Here is a 21,120-nt window from a genome sequence, read left to right on the forward strand (position 1 = left end):
GGTAGCGTTCTCCTGCATCAGAAATAGACGTACCCTGTGTTAGATGTTGCTAAGTATATTTCAACAGACAATAATTAAGGGTTGACATAACTTGAATATAACACACACACACACACACACACTGACCCCTTCTCTGTCTGTCTCTGTCTCTGTCTCTGTCTCTGTCTGTCTGTCTCTCTGTCTCTCTCTCTGTCTCTCTCTCTCTCTGCATTACATGAAAGGGTATGAAAAAAGAAGAAATAAACAAAATGTATTTGTCAACCAAGCATATCTCTTCTGATTTTAAATAACAAGTAATACACTAAGATGGAAATACTCAGTTGAATACGAATCTGATTATAAATGCTCTGGTGTATAATCTCATTTTTGTTTATTTTGTTACTTTCGTTAATGTTTAGCCGTGTGTATAACCCATTCAAATAGATTACATTGGAGAAGTACAAATCCATTCATCTTCATTCTCAGACATATGTTTAAGTGTGTGTATATCTTCTTATTAGGGTGACACACAACTTAAGATGTTTTGTTATCTAAATACCTACCCAAGCCTTTTACATTATCTTTGTTAAGAATTTAGAGATATGTTATTCATTCCAGAAAATTAACTCTTACACTTCCAGAGTTATTTAACCATTATATCGCCTCTTTTGTTTGATTAATGTAAATTGCACACTCGTCTACGTGTCAATATATAAACTGGTCAGTTCAATTTGATATGTCCATACTAGAGACGTGTCAGCCAGCAAAGTGATACCAAGTGTGATTGGACATAGTCAATTTACAAAGATGGATCACCATCCATATACATTACACACATTGGAATATCAATTCATGTTTATTATCATTACATGCAAATTATTGTTATATATTGTTATTGTGATATGAAATCACCGCTTTGAAAATAATCACTAGTCATTACAAACGGATTTGAGTTATTTTAAACCAAACAACATCCCAATAAACATTCATTGACAACAAAATCTCATTATGAACTTTAATACATATAACGATTCAAAATATTTAAATGCCTAAAACTTTAACGATTAATTACATTCTGAATGGTTTTTAATACAACCTACCTCAGATTGATGGAATCCCTACATATAGGTCGGCTCACGTAAGTTTGGACAAAGGAGGAAACAAATACTTAACCCTTGAGTGGTGTCCTATTTTAACACATCGGTAGATACATCATATATGCGAATCATCATAGGCAGATTTCTATTGAGAAGTCTGAAAGTCGGTGGGTTTAAAGCCGGTAATTGATATAAATTAACTATTTACATAAAGTATTATATTTACATTTGGCACGATTATACGATTGATTGAACATCCGCCTTATTCGCCTGATCTCGCTCCAGCAGAGTCTCATCTATTTCCAAAATCACAACAGCTATTTCAGGTATCCACTTGCAGTCCAATGATGGCGTCATACATGCAGTGGATGGTTTGAACAGCCAAAAAAAGGAAGTCTATAGAAGTGGCATTAAGGCCCTTAAGCACCGCTGGCAAAAGTGTATAGATACTGAAGGGGATTACATTTTTAATTATGTATGTTGAAAAATAATACAATATGTCGGTCAAAATTCATATCCTTCAATATGAGAAAGGTACTGTGACCGGATATTCTATATCTGTTATCCTCTTTGTAATTGGTATGAATATGATCATCAAAGCAGGAGAAAGAGAGACAAAAGGTCCAAAGACATCCAGAAACACCAGGTAGCCATCAAATAGAGGTTTCATGGATGATCTGACCATCACTACAAACACCCATACTCAGGCAAGATGGATACTGACAGCCCTAGAGGAAACAGCAACCTGGGCAAGACTGACCTTCAAACCAAAAAAGTCAAGATCCCTTATCATAAAGAAAGGCAGAGTCATACAACAATTCCAACTGAAGATACAGGGAGAGGATATTCCATCCATCATTTGAAACCCAATCAAATGCCTGGGAAAGTGGTTTGACGAATCACTCGGAGATAAGGTAAACATCCAAAGAAAATAACAGCAGGTCATTGAAGGAATGAAGAATATAGACAAGAAATGTCTTCCGAGGAAACTCAAAGCTTGGATGTATCAGCATGGACTCCTTCCACGTTTAACCTGGCCCTTGATGCTCTATGAGATCACAACTTCAACTGTAGAGAAAATGGAGCGCATAATCAACAGACACCTCCGGAAGTGGTTGGGAGCTCCCCTAAGCTTCCCTGCAGTAGGCAGTAGGACAGCAAAACTCCAACTTCCTCTCTCGTCACAAGTTGAAAAATTCAAGACGGGCAAGGCAAGACTCATCGTGACCTTGAAAGAATTAAAGATTGACAAGGTTCGGCTAGCCGGCGTGGAAGTACAAACTGGCAGAAAGTGGTCAGCATCAAGAGCAGTTGACGAGACTGAGGGCAGGCTATGACACAAAGACATCGTCGGAACAACTGCAGTAGAAAGATAAGGCTTAGGAACATCTAAAATCACCTTCTGGAAAAACACTGATGCAGAAGAAAGGTGTAGAATGGCCCAGAAGGAAATAATAAGTAGCGAGGAAGAAAGAAGGCAGACCAAAGCAGTTGAACTTGGAGTTCAGGGAGCATGGACTAGGTGGGACACAGAACGACGTGCACTGTTCTGGTCGGAAATCTGGAAGTACTCTAAATTCCAACTGCAGTTTCTCCTTCGGTATGTGTATTACGTGATACCAACACCAGCAAATCTCCACAATTGGGACCTTGCAGAAACACCAGAATGCCCCCTGTGTCGACAGCGAGGAACCATACAGCACATAATTACGTCTTGTCGTGTGGCTTTTGCACAGGGGAGATACACATGGCGCCACAACCAAGTCTTAAGGGAGCTGGCAGACATTATTGAAAAAAGAACGGAAGAGCAAGGCCAGCCAACCAAGGTCAAAACATATACAGATCAGGTTCGTGAAGGAAGGTGCAACATCAACACCAAGCCCAGAGAAAACTTCTGGAATTCTCAGCCAGGCAGGAGACTTGAAGCTGACTGTAGACCTGGACCAGAGACCAACTTTTCCGGACATCGTACCAACCAACCTCAGACCGGATATGATTCTTTGGTCACCAACGACAAAGACGATCATTGTCATAGAGCTAACAGTGCCATGGAAGGAAAGGTGCAGCGAACCCCACGAAAGGAAGAGAGCAAAGTACGAAGCATTGCTGGTGGAGTGCAGGGAGAGAGGGTGGCAGACGTGGAGCTACCCAGTGGAGGTTGGATGTAGAGGCTTCCCCGCACAGTCTGTGTGGAGAATGCTATCTGCATTGGGAGTACTTGGTAGTACTAAAAGATCAACAGTGCAGAGGATGGCCAAGGCAGCAGAAAGATCTTCATGCTGGGTGTGGATGAAGAAGGACACCAGTAGCTGGACACCCACCACCGACGCGCAGTGACTGATCATCACTGTGGAACCCCCCTTCCCATCCTAAGAGTGTACTGAGCTAGGGGTCGAAACACACGATGAGGGATGGCCTCGGCTGAGGACGTCGGCGGTACAGCAGCATTGGTATCATTGCTGTATATAGGTAATTAGGCTCAAAACATATCAACCAGTCCTCATATTAATATATTTTAGAGTGACGTTATCTTCGGTTGCTAAGGTAGTGGAATACTGAAGGTAGTGTTGATGTTTCATCCTTCCTAAAAGTAATTTTTTTATATTTTTTATCTTAGATATACTGCATATGGTCTGTTAAGTTATCATAAAGACATTGTCATTCTCTATATACCCCACCACCACATTTTATCAAGAAAATATAAACGCCGATCAATTAATCCCTACATCTACCTACAATTGTATGCTAGCTACATATCAGCATCCTGGGTCTTGTGAAATTCAAAAAAAAAGATAATCATATATTGGACCAATGTGGAATTGAAAAAAGTCAAGGTCATTTATATGAGGCAACTTAAAATGGGTCACCCTTCCAGGATACGACTGGCAAAAAGCAGTACATTGTGTTTGGTCATGTGGTTTTATAAATAGGACACACGCGAATAAGACCTTTATAGTCGATTTATTATCATATATCCTAACTGCCGAAATGAATATGAGTCTGCACCATACAACACTGTCATCCTTCTAGGACTTGTCAGAGATACTAGGGATTAAAGTGTAACAATCCTACACAATCCAACTCTGATTTATTGCAGGGGAAATGGAATAGGATCCATAACGTACTTGTATATGTTTGATATATTTATTAGCTTACCTATATAGCTTAAGACACAAATAAGGGCATACATATGAAATTATCTTCCATGCATTGTGATGTACTGGAAGAAAAATAACTTAAAAGACAGTACTTTGAAGCAAAAGGATATTTATTAAGTCAAAATGTTTAAAATCCTAGAGAAGACGTTAGAAACTTATCAACTGTGTTCAAAGGAAATATGAACTATTTACAATCTATCTTACATGTGCATGTAGTATGTCATAAGTAAAGACATTTGTACCATATGCGAATTTATATTGATTCGGCCAGAATAGGAATACAGCTTGTGATGCATGTCTAGCTTTCAATCAAACGAGGCCGTCACGATCCAAATCGCTTCAAAGAATTTACTTAAAATGAATGTTTCTCAAGTCATTTCTTAGATGAACGCCTAGAAGATGTGTGGCTTAGCTTCATTGCAAATGTCATTTTTCAAAATCAAACAATGTTTGTTTCTTAGTAACAACAGAAAGCACTCGTTTCCTGCTTTTTGTGACGTTCTGCCCCGCATCACTTCTGAATTATTTATCTATTCCCGATAAAGGAAAATAAAAATAAATACATCTGAAATTAACAAAATGTGGAATTATTATCAAAACTTTTAGGATAAATCAGTATCTAGATATCTACATGTTTATACGACAAAGTTTATTTTGCACTTCAGTGTGAGTGCTGGTTATGATAAGACGATGAAATATGTCTTTTTCCGGACATTTTAGGTTGAGATGGGAAATTGTGGACGTCAGTGACGTCAATTTGTAAGCGAGAATTTAAAACGCACGTTTTGTTAATCATTGTAACAAACAAGTAAAAATCATTGAAATGCTACCAGATGTTAGTATATAGTCGATATGAATAACATTTGGCTCACCTTTCTGATAATGGACAATATTTTTCTATCTTTCACCCGTTTTGTTATCATATCGATTTACTGGTTTACCGCCTACATGAATCTGCCTTGTGTTAAGTTTCGTCTTACCGGTTGTAGCCAATGTTCTGTCGCCATTTACATAATAGCGGTCAGTTTCGACTATCCATATGCTTTGTTCTCCAATTACTTATTACAGTGCATTATGGTTCTTTAAATTAACTTAACCCCGGGCCTCAAAAAGTTATCTTTTGTATTGATGTTAACAATTATTTTCGGCATTTACAGCACAATGTATATGCGCACTTCCAACTCTTTACAGTTCTTCATCAGTGGTCGCATCTCCAGCAGTAGAAGTCTCTCTGTTTCTGCTCGAACTTCTTTCATCTGCCAATTCGTGCTGCAGGCATCTTCTAGCAACAATACAACGTTTCACCGCTTTTATGATCGGCTCTAAGGTATCCCTCCGCAAGAGGATATAGACCCATGGATCAATAACTTGATTGGCCAAGGCCAGTCTTGCTCCTGTCATGTCGTATGCATGATTAAGTTTGACGGCCCCGGATTGGTTCAGTATGAGTCGTATCTGTAAAAAACAAGACATCATACTGATAACTAATAAATGCATGCCAAATTAAAATAAAGGGTTGATTCCGGAAAATACTTAATCTGATTCCAAGTCATTAATTAGATATTGATCTCGTGTTACTGTTTTGGATGTTTATTAGGGATTTCCATCCGAGATGGAAATCACTATTGTTATTGTTATTTTTTTTCTTATTATTATTCTTATTATTATTACAAGCTAACCGGTAATAAGTATTCATATATTAAAGTATTTAAAAGGTAAAAGTTGTAGTAATCCAGACGAGTCTGCCGTTGATACATTTATTATGAGGTGGCCCTATGGTCATAATCAGGGTCAGCTGAGGGAGTCAGATCAGACCTGCAGACCAGTCTATTTTAAACAAAGAAGCACTGTACATGAGAAGTACACATATTCTAAATAGAAACATCTCGCGGATAAGATCGACTATGGTTGAGAAGATGAATTACTTAATATGACCATAACTGTAAACTGGAAAACGAAAGTAGGTCTAGCCTAGGTGAAGCAGAGACTCTGGGTGAAGCAAATACTGCTATTTTCGCAATAACTGTTCGTTTTACTTAATACGATAGCTATGGACGTAATCAGTGTTACTTTCCGTTGTATTTTGGCACATTGGTGTCTCAAAAAATGTGAAAATAATCCGGTAATGTTCAAGAACTTCTGTTTTTATTATCGTCATGTTTTCCGGGTCACGTTCTAATAGCATGTGAGCTTCCGGTTACGTCATCAAATTCATTTCCCGCGAATTTATTGGGAACTCTAAATTACACTCATAATGTAATGAAATGAAAGGAATAAAAAAATGACAAAATAAAAATATTGTGATCAGTATTTAGTGCAACATTAAATTTTCGTTGTAAATAGTTGCTACGATTCGCTAACCTAAAGCGCAAGTAATTGAAATCAAATCATTTTAAAATCCATATTTCGTTTCTATTATAATCTTAAAATTTGCATCACAAGATCGTTTAGAAGCTTTGCAGTACTGACTCTTTCAAACGCACAGATGCTTTGATTTGAGCAAAGATGGCGACCTGAAGCTGTGAGGCGGTTTGGATTGAAATTAAAATGCGTATATTTCGGCAAGTAAACATCGTACAATGTACCCGTGTGGTCAGATCATCTAATTTTGTCATTATGTATTCAGAACAGTTGTTGTTTAGTCGCTACGGTCATTAACATAAAAATTCGGATTATTATATAAATACTTATTTAATTACAAGCTAACCGGTAATAAGTATTTATATATGAAAGTATTTAAAATGTTGCCATATCCATCCACTTAAAGAATAAATATAAAAAGATATTGTGTGACCAGAAGCATTAGATTCTAATACATTTTAATCTAGGGAAAGTATGGTCTTTCGTTGATATGTGCAGTATTTTCAATCTATAGTTACATTATCTTTAACATTATAATATCTCTGCAAGAAGGTAGAAAATTGTAGTAATCAAGACGAATATGCCGTGGATAATATAAACATTTATTATGAAGTGTTTACGAAAGGATACGATCGTAACGTTGACCTGTGGTCAGGGTCAGCTGATCACGAGGAAAATAGCATCAGACCTGCATACCAGTCAATTTTAAACAAAGATGCACTGTACATGAGAAGTACAAATATTCTTAATAGAAAAAATCGCGGATTAGTAATTAGATCGACTATGGTTGGGTAGATGAATTATTATACGACCATATCTGTAACAAACTGTTAAACGAAAGTAGGTCTATCTCAACTAGGTAAAGCAAATACTGCTATTTTCGCAATAACTGTTCGTTTTACTTGATACGATAGCTATGAACAAAATCAGTGTTACCTTCCGTTGCATCTAATCACATTAGTGTCTCAAAAAAATGCGAAAAAAATCCGGTTCAATGATCTTCTGTTTTTATTATCGTCATGCATATTTTCCGGGTCACATTCTAATAGCATGTGGGCTTCCGGTTACGTCATCAAATTCATTTCCCGTGAACTTATTGGGAAATCTAAATCAACACTTGAAATGAAATGAAATGGAAGAATTAAAAAAAATGTCTAAATAGAAATATTGTGATCAGTATTTAGTGCAACATTAAAGTTTCATCGTAAATAATTGCAACGATTCGCTAACCCAGAGACCTATATACTAAAAGTAATTGAAATCAAATTATTCTAAAATTCACATTTCGTTTTTATTATAATCTTAGAATTTGTATCACAAGATCGTTTAGAAGCTTTGCAATACTAACTCTTTCAAACGCCCAGATGCTTTGATTTGAGCAAAGATGGCGACCTGAAGCTGTGTGGCGGTTTGGATTAAAATTAAATTGCGTATATTTCGGCAAGTAAACATCGTATAAGGTTCCCGTGTGGTCAGATCATCTAATTTTGTCATCATGTATTCTGAACAGTTGTTGCTTTGTCGCTACCGTCATTAACAAAAAAATTCGGATTATTATATAAATACTTATTTAATTATTATTATTCTTAACACTTTTTTTGTGACCAAAATCTCTCAAAAATGAATGCAGATAGAACGTTCATATCTTAGTACATGATAGACAATATCAAGTTGTCGATCTTGGTGCAATTTTATGTTCATACGTTCAACGGTCAAGGTCACAGATCTATAAATAGAAAAATTTTGGACGTTTTTTGAACGATCCTAACTTCGTAACGGATCGTTCTATTTCGTTCCCGTTCAGTGTGTTATGTAGATCATGGTCGGGGCTAACTTTTATCCATGCCATATTATCAGAGAATATGTCAAGGTCACGGCCTTGCTAAGGGGTAAACAAAATGTCAGAAAAAAAATTCTGAAACTAAATATTTTTTTCATCTCGCTTGAAAGAGCATGAACCACTGAGACGGAGTGTGCAAATCTTTTAATAATCGGATAAAAAATGACGGAGATATGGCACTTTAAAAATTTCGAAGTTTTTCCCGCCAAAATTCAAAAATCGGCAAAAAATGACTAAAAAATTTTCAGCTCCTTCATTTATACACATACAGATTTGATATTTGGCACAACAATAGCATGTAAGAGTAGCTACAAAAAATACTATTTTTCATTGACCTTGACCAAGGTCAAATTATCAAAAAAAATCAAATTAAAAAAAAATCTTTTGCGTCAGGCTCTTTTTCTGTTCGTTTTATTCCCTGAACAATCAGTGCATCTTGTAGATCATGGTCGGCACTAACTTTTTTCTTATACATGTTATCAAAAAATATCTCAAGGTCAAGGTCTAAGCATGAGGTCAAATCAAGGTCAAAAATTTAAAATTCAAAATTACTAATTTTTTTTATATGAATCGGAAAGCGCATGATTAATCATGACAAACGGTGTAAGTTTTATGGTCGTGCAATAAAAAATGACGTAGAAATGGCACTTTGAAAAATGTTGGTTTTCCCGCCAAAATTCAAATTTGTCCCAAAACCACACTAAATTTCCTTTTACTCCTATATCTTTACTCATACAGATTTGATGTTTGGTACAGAGATAGCTTGGACAAAGGGCTACAAACTTAATTGCTTTTCATTGATGTTGACCTTCGCTCAAGGTCACAAAGGTCAAATGATCAAAAATCGAAAATTTCAAATTTTCAAAATATTTTCATCGTATGTGAAAGAAAACGTTATTTTAAAGATGTTTGCAACGTTAGAAGGTCAACTGAAGAAGGGAAACGAAGAGAAAACGAATAGAAAACGAAGAGAATCGTAGGTAAAACGTTCAAAAGCGTTCGTCAGAACGAGAACATGTCAGCGATCATTTTCTTGTTGGACGGGATAGACGATAAATGTTAAAGGATATATGATACAGTACGGGATACACGATACATGGAACGGGATTCACAGTACAGTAAACACGATACAAGGTACGAGATACACGATTCACAGTACAGTAAACATAATGCAAGGTACGAGATACACGATTCACGGTTTAGTAAACCCGATGCAAGGTACGAGATACAGGGTACAGTTAACACGATAGAAGGTACAAGATACACGATTCACAGTTTAGTAAACACGATACAAGGTATGATATACAGTACAGGTAACACGACACAAGGTACGAGATACAGGTACAGCAAACACGATACAAGGTGCGAGATACAGGTACAGTTAACACGATACAAGGTGAGAGAATCAGGTACAGCAAACACGATACAAGGTGCGAGATACAGGGTACAGTTCACATGATACAAGGTACGAGATACAGGTACAGTAAACACGATACAAGGTAAGAGATACAGGGTACAGTTAACACGATACAAGGTACGCGATACACGATTCACGGAGATCAAATGATACAAAATCTAAAAATTCAAATTCTTTTAAACCGGTTTATTTTCATCGTATGTGAAAGAAAATGGTTATTTTAAAGATGTTTCCAACGTTAGAAGGTCAACTGATCGGTTAAAGAAGGGAAGCGAAGAGAAATCGAAGAGAAAACGAAGAGAAATCGTAGGTAAAACGTACAAAAGCGTTCGTCAGAACGAGAACATGTCAGCGATCATTTTCTTGTTGGAAATCCCGTGTTTTGATCTTGATCAAATCTAGTTACATTCTGTTTTTACTTTTTTTTTTTGAATCTTATATATTCTAAATCATTTTCTTTCGTGTAAGTCACCGAATCACCGCGTAGTGTAAACATTAATGGAATATAGTAGGGTAAATTAGGTTTATTATGAACTGTAATATACCGTATATGAAAATTACCAGTAATGGAAGCCAGCATATCGTGAAGACCATCGTGAGTACCAACAGAAACACGATGTTGTACACGTCGCCGGACCTTATTTCGCGGTCGGACCTCAGGACACGACGTTTGATGAGAGCGAAAGTGACAAACATGGTCAAAGTCACCACCAATTCGACCATCAACAACCCGACAGAGGCGATTATATATACGTACGACTTGTACACTGGTTCCGTGGAAAATTGATCAAAGAAACACCAAGTTCCTGGAAACTGTATGGAATTGTGATTTACTCCAATCAAGGGCAAGCACGCCAAGATCAAAGCAAATGTGCACATCCCTACCATTGTGAGGTTAGCTCGACGACTACTTAATATGCTGTTATAGCTATAGGGAAACCAAACAGCCAGGAAACGGTCTGCAGACATGGCGGCAGCAAACATGGCCGAAGTCATTCCAGTATATATAGAGGTAAAAGCCATAAAGTCACATAACGGTTGTCCTCCAATCCACTTCATGTTATTTGCATGGATAAAAATCATAATAGGAAGTTGCCCAATAAGGCCCAACAGGTCGGACACCACCAGGACAAATACCAACCGGTAAAACACCCGCCATTTGTGTTTCTCTGACGTCTTGTGAAGTAGAACTATTGCTAGGATATTTCCAGTTACGCCGGCCACAAGCATAAATGCAATCGGTATTACAGAATAGTAATCCTGTATGAGTTTATGATTGGTTTCGTTCACTGTAAATACGGTGACATCATCTGTTGTGAGTACAGTCCTGGTATATTCGGTTGTCATGGTAACGTTCTCCTGCATCAGAAATAGACGTACCCTGTGTTAGATGTTGCTAAGTATATTTCAACAGACAATAATTAAGGGTTGACATAACTTTAATATAACACACACACACCCTGACCCCTTCTCTGTCTGTCTGTCTGTCTGTCTGTCTGTCTCTCTCTGTGTCTGTCTGTCTGTCTCTCTGTCTCTCTCTGTCTCTCTCTGTCTCTCTCTCTTTATTTAACCATTATATCGCCTCTTTTGTTTAATTAATGTAAATTGCATACTCGTCAATCATCAACGTGTCAATATATATAGATGGCCAGTTCCATTTGATATGTCCATACTGGAGACGTGACAGCCAGCAAAGTGATACCAAGTGTGATTGGACATAGTCAATTTACAAAGATGGATCACCATCCATATACATTACACACATTGGAATATCAATTCATGTTTATTATCATTACATGCAAATTATTGTTATATATTGTTATTGTGATATGAAATCACCGCTTTGAAAATAATCACTAGTCATTACAAACGGATTTGAGTTATTTTAAACCAAACAACATCTCAATAAACATTCATTGACAACAAAATCTCATTATGAACTTTAATACATATAACGATTCAAATATTTAAATGCCTAAAACTTTAACGATTAATTAGATTCTGAATGGTTTTTAATACAACCTACCTCAGATTGATGGAATCCCTACATATAGGTCGGCTCACGTAAGTTTGGACAAATGAGGAAACAAATACTAAACCCTTGAGTGGTGTCCTATTTTTATCACATCGGTAGATACATCATATATGCGAATCATCATAGGCAGATTTCCATTGAGAAGTCTGAAAGTCGGTGGGTTTAAAGCCGGAAAATTGATATAAATGAACTATTTATATGAAGTGTTATATTTACATTTGGCACGATTATAACCATGCTTGACCTCATCATAGTGTTTTTGATATAGTAAAAGAAAACCGGAATCCAATAACACAGAAAAACATAATACAACATATGTGATATAGCTCATGGAGATACCATATCGTCTGTACATATCAAGTAAAAATCAACGGCCACTCAACCATAGGTGAAGATCCGGGGGGGATTGGTTCGACGCTCTTGTCCGTGTCGGTTTGTGTTTCCCGGGAAGTTGATAATTGGGCCAGTCAGTGCTGTCGCGATTGTGTCTTTTGACAAGACACGTTTCTCTGGATGACATGCGACCTCCAGCATGTTGTTCAGTAAGGTAGTCACCGACGACTAGAAATATACTTTGCCTTAAACTAACCCTGGATGTTCAATGGGCGATAAACAAAAACAAAACAAACTGTACATATCAAGATGACATACACTTCAGATGAAAAGAGGAAGGATACGTTCCCAAAAGTCTTGCTTTCTACCTCCGTAAAATATCTAGAACTGCATACCACATTATAAAAGCCAATTAAATCTGTTATCGTTATGGTACGTTCAGAAGTTATCTTGAACAGAACAGTTGGTGAAGCAGGCATGCTACCATCCAGTCTATAATGAACATTTTTTATAAGAAGGATGAAATAATTAACGCTGTTGGTGTGTTGGTTACGTTGTAAGTAACGATAAAAAATGATAACTATGGATGTCTATTGTGTATTTCATGTCGAAATTTATATTTCCTTAACATAATGTTAACAGCACAATACATAAATAATTATAAGTGATTAACAATTTCTATGCACAAAGCGATAACAGTATTTATCATTAATTTTTCAGCGGGTACTTTAATCGTCATTGACATATGCCTTTCGCAGTTGACTTGAAGATTTTAAATTAAAATAAATAAATAAATAAATAAATAAATAGATAGATACATAAACTCATTGGACGTGAAGAGAATCCAAAACTACTTCCTCGACCATCATCATTGAATCATTGAAAACATCCAACTAGTAGAAGTGCATATAACACAAAGCTTTATTAACAAAGTATCCTCCCTAAAACATTACAATATACATGGCCACGATACGAGAAAAGTTAATAACTATCTCTCAATTCACAGCAGTTCATATTTGGAATCACCTATCAACTGCTATCAGCAAGAATGCCTCTATCAATTTTCGATAGAAAATATATCTAAAGGCCAAATTTACTCCAGTGACAAAAATAAGAAGAAAACAAATCTATTAAGATTAAAATAAAAGTGTTACCCGACTCTCTCTATAATTTACGTAAAGTAAGAATTTCCCACTGTTTCTGAGGGACATTGCTTGAACATAATTTAAAAAAAACCCAGTCTAACTTCAAACCTGTAAATGGCCAAAACATGTTGAACGGCGTAGAAACATCCGAATGACCCAAATATCTAAATGACAGAGTGTTGGTCCTAAACATCGTGAATTAATCGACAATTACGTTGTGACAGTGCACGTGGCTATATTTCATTTGTGCGATTGGTTGGATTGGTGCCTTATGTATTATGGGTAATTTTATCAATCATACAGAGAGTAGCAAAGCTAATAACTTAGACATGAAAAATACAAATAGATTATGGGACACAAAAATTAAGCGTATAACGCGGGAACCAGTCATCTATAAACATATAAAGGGGACAGATATCTATCACTGTCTATTCATTGTTTCTTTGCATAAATGAAAGAAAGTTTAAACTGAAATAAATCAGTATCAATGTTCCTTTAAATGTGTTGCGTCTTGTTCTAACGGCACATGTGCACTAATTTACGTTTCCGTTTCTCCATCTGATGTCCGATCTCCAACCGTAGTCGAACAGGTTCTTCCCGTTCCACTTGGGATATTATCATCGGAAGATATCTGTTGCAGACAACCCCCTTTATTAAGCATCTGTTTTCCTATTTTTACAGCCATAATTATGGAATCTTTCCGCAAGATGATGTAGATCCACGGATCAAGGATCTGATTGGTCAGAGCAAGTCGCATGACCATCAGATCACCTACACGGTCGATATTGCCGAGCGCTGATTGGTTGATTATGATTCGTACCTGAAATGAATTCAAAATTAAATGTTTACAAAACAGCAAATCGGAGTTTTAAAGGCAAACTGCTAGATAATTTTTTAAAGGAAAAAACTTTAATTGGTGACAAATAACCTTTTCAAGAAACAATATGACTCCGTCATCAAAAGGGAAACACGAATATTCATTTCGAGTTTTAAAGTAATTTCTTGAGTTTTTAGTAACGGAATGTATTTATAGTTACATATGTAATAAACACATAATGTAAGTGCATTGAGTGACATTGATTGTTTTCACATTTGTTTCCTTTTTTGATGGAGATGCGATTACAGTAGACCAAACGTTTAACGTTCAAAGGAAGATTATTAATCTACAGTAATATATAATGTCTCACAGTAATTGAAGTGATTCATAGATAATCAAATATTCTACTTTGAATTAAGTTCATATCAATATCAAATGCAGTACAGTTACTATTGAATTCATCTGCTAAAATTCAAAATATACTGAATGGAAAAAGTAACGCATTTAGAATTAGCCCCGTTTAGGGGAAATAAAAAGATCTTATAGAATGAAATAATGGTGTAATTGAATGATAGGGAAACACTCTGTCGTCGGTCGACAAATCGTAGATTAATCTAACAGTACCAATCTCAAAATGGATAGCGTTTTGGACCCATAAATAGCATCTCTAACGGTTGTAGTTGCTTTAATCAAGGATTATGGGCACCTTCCTTCCCGACACTTATTTGTTTAGGACCAATTTGATATGCCCAGACTTCCGGATTTCCTCACTTTTTCTCTAACATTAACAATGGCTTCCAGAAGGATGATACAAACGGCGTAAAAACTAGCAGCTTTCAATGATAAATTGAGAGAAACAGTAGGGCCTAAACATGAATGAAAATGCATCATACAGGTGTTTGATCCTTCTAGAGTCTATATGCTAAGGGCCTAAAATGTTGATAGTTAGAAGGCGATTGAGGATCAAAAACAGGTCGAGAGAAATGCCAAATTCTAGTCTGGGAGAAGCAACAGCACCATAGTTAAATAACTCTTAAAATTTTCGAAGTTGGCTTTCAGAGGACTACCAAATATAGAATCAAATAGGCTGACGAAAAAATACTTAACCATTAGCGGAAGCCAGCAGATTGTGAAGACCAACATCAGTACCACCAGGAATATTACGTTGTATACATCAGCGGCTCGTCGACTGTCAGAGGTCACTCCACCTTCCTGGTCTTTTCTGACCCCCCTCCGTCTGGTCAGAACCACAATGACCAATGTGTTCAGAACTATCATCATCACGACCATTCCAATTCCGAGAGTTGCGTAGAGGTAAGAAAAGAACTTGCCATCCGCCTCTGTAGAAAATTGATTGAAGAAGCACCAAGTTCCCGGAAATTGACGAACGTTTGCGTTGATGCCCATTAAAGGCAAGCATGCCAAGAAGAAAGCAAAGGTACATATACCCGCCAATGTAAGGTTGACTCGGCGGTTACCTAACCGATTGCTATAGAAAAATGGAAACCAAACAGCAAGAAAACGGTCCAAGGACATGGCAGCAGCAAGCATCGCCGATGTCATTCCCGCAAATATAAAGCAAAAAGACATAAAGTCACATACTGGTTGACCTCCCATCCATTTTTTGTTATTGACGTAAGCGGTAACGGAAACTGGAAGTGGTCCGACGAGACCTAGAAAATCGGATACTGCCAAGGTCATCACTAGTCGATAGAATGTACTCCATTTGTGTTTTCTTGACGTGTAGATCAGAAGAATCAATGCAAGAATATTCCCTATACCGCCGAACAAGAGCATCATTACTACAGGAAGTACTGGGAGATTCTGACCGGGCTTCGGCGTTGTACTAACGAGAGTTGTTAGGTTGACGCCATCTATCGTTGTTAAGGTGTTGAAGTGCCCGGATGTCAATGGGAGATGCTGACCTGAATTAGAAGTTAAACTGAAGACTTTCAAAGTTGTCATTATGACGTCATCTTCATTTGCTGAGGTAGTATACCCGGATGTGACAGTAATGTTTCCTTCCATCCTAAAAATAGACACTTATCATATTCATCTTCAAAAAACTTATCTTATGCCTGTTAAACTAGCATAAATATACACACATTCTTTGTGTATCAAAGCAACATATATTACCAAGAAAAAAAGTCTAGAAATTCATACAGGAAGCTAACGAAGTCTGAAAGATATTCAAATTCCTTTATATCTATATTTTAAAACATTTCCGGTTCTAAATTAAGATATACCTGACAATACTACTGATACCCCTTTTGTAGCATATCAGATTATTTTTCTGTGTACTTTCGGTCAAATCGGCATTTAAGGTATTGTGATTGATGTTTTACGATAAGGTATCTTATGTAACTTTAAAATGTATCTTTACTCTGTTTCTGTTGTTAAGATGAAGTAACAGATATTATTCATATGAAATTATGGTCCTGGATGCAGGGTACGTAATATGAAGGTTTGTTTACCCGAAGGTATTATATGAAATATGAGAGCTGAGGGTAAACAGATCTTCATATAACCCTACATCCAGGGCCATAAAATGGTTAATACACCACAGAAATAATCAGTAATGATGATACTCAAAAATAAATATATGAAAATATGAAATGTCATTTCATTACAAACCCATGTGATCCTAGTCGCTCAATTGATACGATTTGAAGTCCAGTTGTGATTGTCAGTTTCTGTTAGAAACTCTTGAAAAAGATTTGCAATTAATATATTTCCTATATATTTGTATATTGTAAATGTAGAGTTTATGGAAATCTATCAAAACACCTACCTTATATACTACCGCCAGTCACTGTATGATTTTTGTTAATTTCTAACACGAGGTTGAGGCCGAAGAGGAAGTGATATTTGATAACACGGAAGTTTTGCTCTGTCGACTTTAGGAACAGAAAATGGAAGTAACATATACAACAGTGTTGAATCATACAAAGGATTGTACGAAAGATACAGAAGGAAATATTACTTCTGTATAAGAATGGAGTAACTTATCTTCCTTATAGGATTAAGGGATATCCCGCAGGGGAGTTATGAAAAACAAACAGTATAAAAGATTGCACAGATTCCACACATGTGAACAACAATTTTGATATAAAGTTTGTAATGGATACATATATCTGAGTCAGGAATATGGAACTTCATTATACAACTATTTCGTCTTTCAGTGATATTAGGAGCCACAAGTGTGTAAATTTAGTAACGAAAGCCAGGAAAATCAAAATGGCGTCTATACAAACGTTTTAAGATAGGAGATGGAGGCGCACTTGTTTGGTAACTCATTTGATTTTGTAAATAGTGGATATGGGATACTTTTACACGGTTAAAAAGCGTGATAGAACATTTCATAAAGCGTGCTCTATTGTTGATTGTAACTACAAAGGAACAGGAACATTCAGGTAACAACTAAACATATATATCTAAAGTGAACAAGTATCATAGTCTTTTTTATCTGATCATCTTTAAAGAGGCTTGCCCGCAGAGAGATCAGAAAAATTGGCTAATAGAAAAAGATTTTTTACACATGACAGATTGTTGGAATTGTTGAGTTTTTCATTTTATTTTCCTTATAAAACGCTGAAAAGTGATATTAAAACCTCATTTTTAAATATTATTTATTTAATCGCAACCCGCAATAAGTCTAATTTGAGTGACACATCAAAGAAACAAGCACGTGCACAGTGCCGCACAGTGATAACTTCAAAGGCAGCGGCGATTTACAAAGAAGATTTGCCGTTATATTCCATACATTTCCCTCTCAGGTTGAGTTTTAAAACGTCTTTTAAATACATATTCTGTAATTGTTTTCAAGAAATAAGCCTCTTTAAAGTAAGATGCATGACAGTTATATATATATATACAGTCTGTGTATGCAAGTGTGTGTGAAAGTTGTCTTTGTTTCTTTCTGTATCATGTAATTACTTTATGTGGAAAATCTGAATAAAAATGTCAAAAGTAAAAAAAGATACATGACAATCCTTCATACCAATCGCTGTCAGATCATTTTTATAATTGTAAGAAATAACAAAAACCAGTTTAGAATGTTTTATCTTTATTAAAAAAACTGACATAATCAAATATCCGTACTATATTTTAACATTTTTGTAGGCCAGTTTTAATATCCTGTTTCAATCTTTAGATTTCGACACTTTTTGTTCCTTGCGTCAGGGAAGAGTCATAAACAGACTTAATATGTGTATGTTTTAGTATTGTGTTGTTAACTGTTATAGCTACCGGTCGTTTGGCAGCTGTTGGAAGTATAAGAGTAGTGAGCTTGACAAATATTCTCGTTTTGACCGTTTCAGCAATAATACGAACGTATTGTATGAGTTTTCGTGTTTAAAGTGTGTTCGAATGTAATCGTTTTACTTCTTCTTATATATTCATGCCAAATATGTATGTATGTATGTATGGATGGATGGATGATGTACGTGTGTGCACGTGCAGCACGGTATGTATGTATGTATGGATGGATGGATGGATGGATGGATGGATGTGTGTGCACGTGCAGCACGGTATGCATGTATGTATGGATGGATGTATGGATGGATGGATGGATGGATGATGGATGGATGGATGGATGGATGGATGGATGGATGGATGTGTGTGCACGTGCAGAACGGTATGTATGTATGTATGTATGTATGTATGTATGTATGTATGTATGTATGTATGTATGGATGGATGGATGGATGGATGGATGGATGGATGTGTGTCCAGCACGGGTCACTCGTTCATATACTGGTCACCGCCGTCACCCCACTTCACTCTCACTTTACCTTTCGACAGTGACACACAGCCCAATCCAGTTACTGCCTTACTCTGCATGTACGAAATAGTAAACTATCATAAGCCTAACAACAACATGATAACTGCATCAACGTATATCCATTATTTTATGGTGTGAGCGATGTGCAAATGATAATGTACACGCCTATATACATATATCATAGGTCCCTTGGTTTCTGAAGTTTGCGTTGCTATTTAAACATACCCTACATATCTCTGTTGTTGGTTGAATGGAAAACAGACGTATAACTCGTACCGGGTCAATCGAGTATAAGAAACCATTTCCCAGTTTTAAGTCCTAAGATTCAAATTTTATTTTACATACCAAGTTTTTACTTATATGTTCTATCTAACCTCGTGATATCTGTTATTAAACAATTTATTTTCCTTTGATTTAATTTGCGTCTTGTTCAGGTGCAAGTATATATATGTGTCATTAATAAAGTTTTTAAATTTAAAATTATCATTGTCTTGAAAAAACAATACAAAAGCACGTGATTGGCGATGACACAAAGGTCAATCGGAACTCCTCGGGTGTACTTCACACAACACCTCGAACATGATATTAGTATGAATATGTTTATATTTCAAAAAGTAATTTCAAAACATTGTTAAGATATATTATATGAAACGGCACTCTGCCACCGATACCACGACTACGGGAAAAGCAATGTCTTTTTTTATTATGATTCGCTAGTTACAAAGTTTTTTTTTCTTTATTACGTCCTCGTGGTGATGTAGCGCGAACAAACAATGCACGATTACTAAACCGTCTAACAATAGGACTGAAACCACAATTAAGTACTTCCGGGTTCAGGCCCCACGAATGAAGTCCCCTTAAAATGTATGTATTTCAGGAAAATAAATGAAATGCCTCTTTGAACTTGATTTTTGTCTATGTAAATTCATAGTAGAGATGTCAATCTAGGTTTGGTGGTGTAAAATATTTATATTGATGATGTATTTTGTGCTCCTTGATCCTGTGTGAAATGTCCTGATTTGACCTCTACACCTGACCCGGATGTATATAATCCACATTGGTGACACATGTTGACAGCTATCTCCAGAAAATGCCCAGTCTGCTGTGTTGAAACTTTTATATTTTGCTTCTCATATGTTGGTCTGGGTCAGGTGAGATGGAAAGTTGTATATGAGATTTTGGGAATTTATTATGAATTTTAATATTACAATGAAACACATAGCGATGCTAATTATGGTCTCAGTCCTAATATATGCATTTAAGTTATATCCCTTAGGCCGCATGTTCACAGCACTACCCTCAAAACAGGAGGATAAGGTATCCATGTTGTCTCCCTTGGACCGTAAAATACAGCGACATTGCTAAAAGAACCACACCAAAACCTGACACACTCACAAAAATTGACGAGATTGTAGGGGAAAATTCTTACCATATCTAAATAAAAAATGTTTTAGGTCAAGATTTTTTAAAAGGATATTACTATAAAGGTGATGTAATACAAATGTGTATTATCTACTTGAGAGTCTAGTTTAGGACTTGGAATAGCCATGAACCAGATATAACCTAAACTGTTATCTTAATCCACTGTTTAATCTCGTACGAGAAGTGTAAGGATAACCAAAGTATCTAAACCAACTTTGACTACAGTAGCGACATGTCAGAGAAAAAAAATCAAGGATATACAAAGTCTCGGTCCCAAGGTGTGATATTAATGCTTGTCCAACCCGTGGCTCCAGTTAGACAACCAAGAATATCACCCCTTATGTTTGAGATTTCTTACACACTCAAGTTAGGGGAGACAATAAATCCAAATGGAAGACGACTTGTGTAAATTCCAATACAGAATTCTAAGATATGCTATCTGGTATACCATTAACAGGGAACTAACGCCCTACGGGTTGATTGAGATATCTGAAATAGCTAAAATAAATCTGTGAATGGTTGGATAAAATATAATGTCTATCAAGGTAAATTAATTATGTACTGCTATTTATATGTATACTATTACCTTCAACCATGAAAAATATCCTTAAACTATTAATAGCCAAGACACACAGAATAAGTTAGGAAAAGTAATCGACAATGTACACACGCAGAAGCTGACCTAAGGAACTCATGTAAGCAAATCTCAAAGCTGAACAATTAAGTCTGAGGT

The 21,120-nt window shown here is 36.3% G+C and overlaps 1 protein-coding gene across 1 annotated transcript; it reads right to left on the bottom strand.

Moving 5' to 3' along the window:
- Positions 1-12,848: 12,848 nt before the first annotated feature.
- Positions 12,849-16,207, bottom strand: LOC117326227 (prostaglandin E2 receptor EP4 subtype-like). The gene is made up of 2 exons (XM_033882891.1): positions 15,290-16,207; positions 12,849-14,185 (listed from the first exon to the last, which is right to left on the bottom strand). The coding sequence occupies exons 1-2, from the start codon at positions 16,145-16,147 to the stop codon at positions 13,904-13,906; spliced, it is 1,140 nt and encodes a 379-aa protein (XP_033738782.1). The 5' UTR covers positions 16,148-16,207; the 3' UTR covers positions 12,849-13,903.
- Between the last annotated feature and the right edge of the window lie 4,913 nt (positions 16,208-21,120).

The sequence above is a fragment of the Pecten maximus genome, chromosome 4, assembly GCF_902652985.1.
Source record: "Pecten maximus chromosome 4, xPecMax1.1, whole genome shotgun sequence".
NCBI lineage: Eukaryota > Metazoa > Mollusca > Bivalvia > Pectinida > Pectinidae > Pecten > Pecten maximus.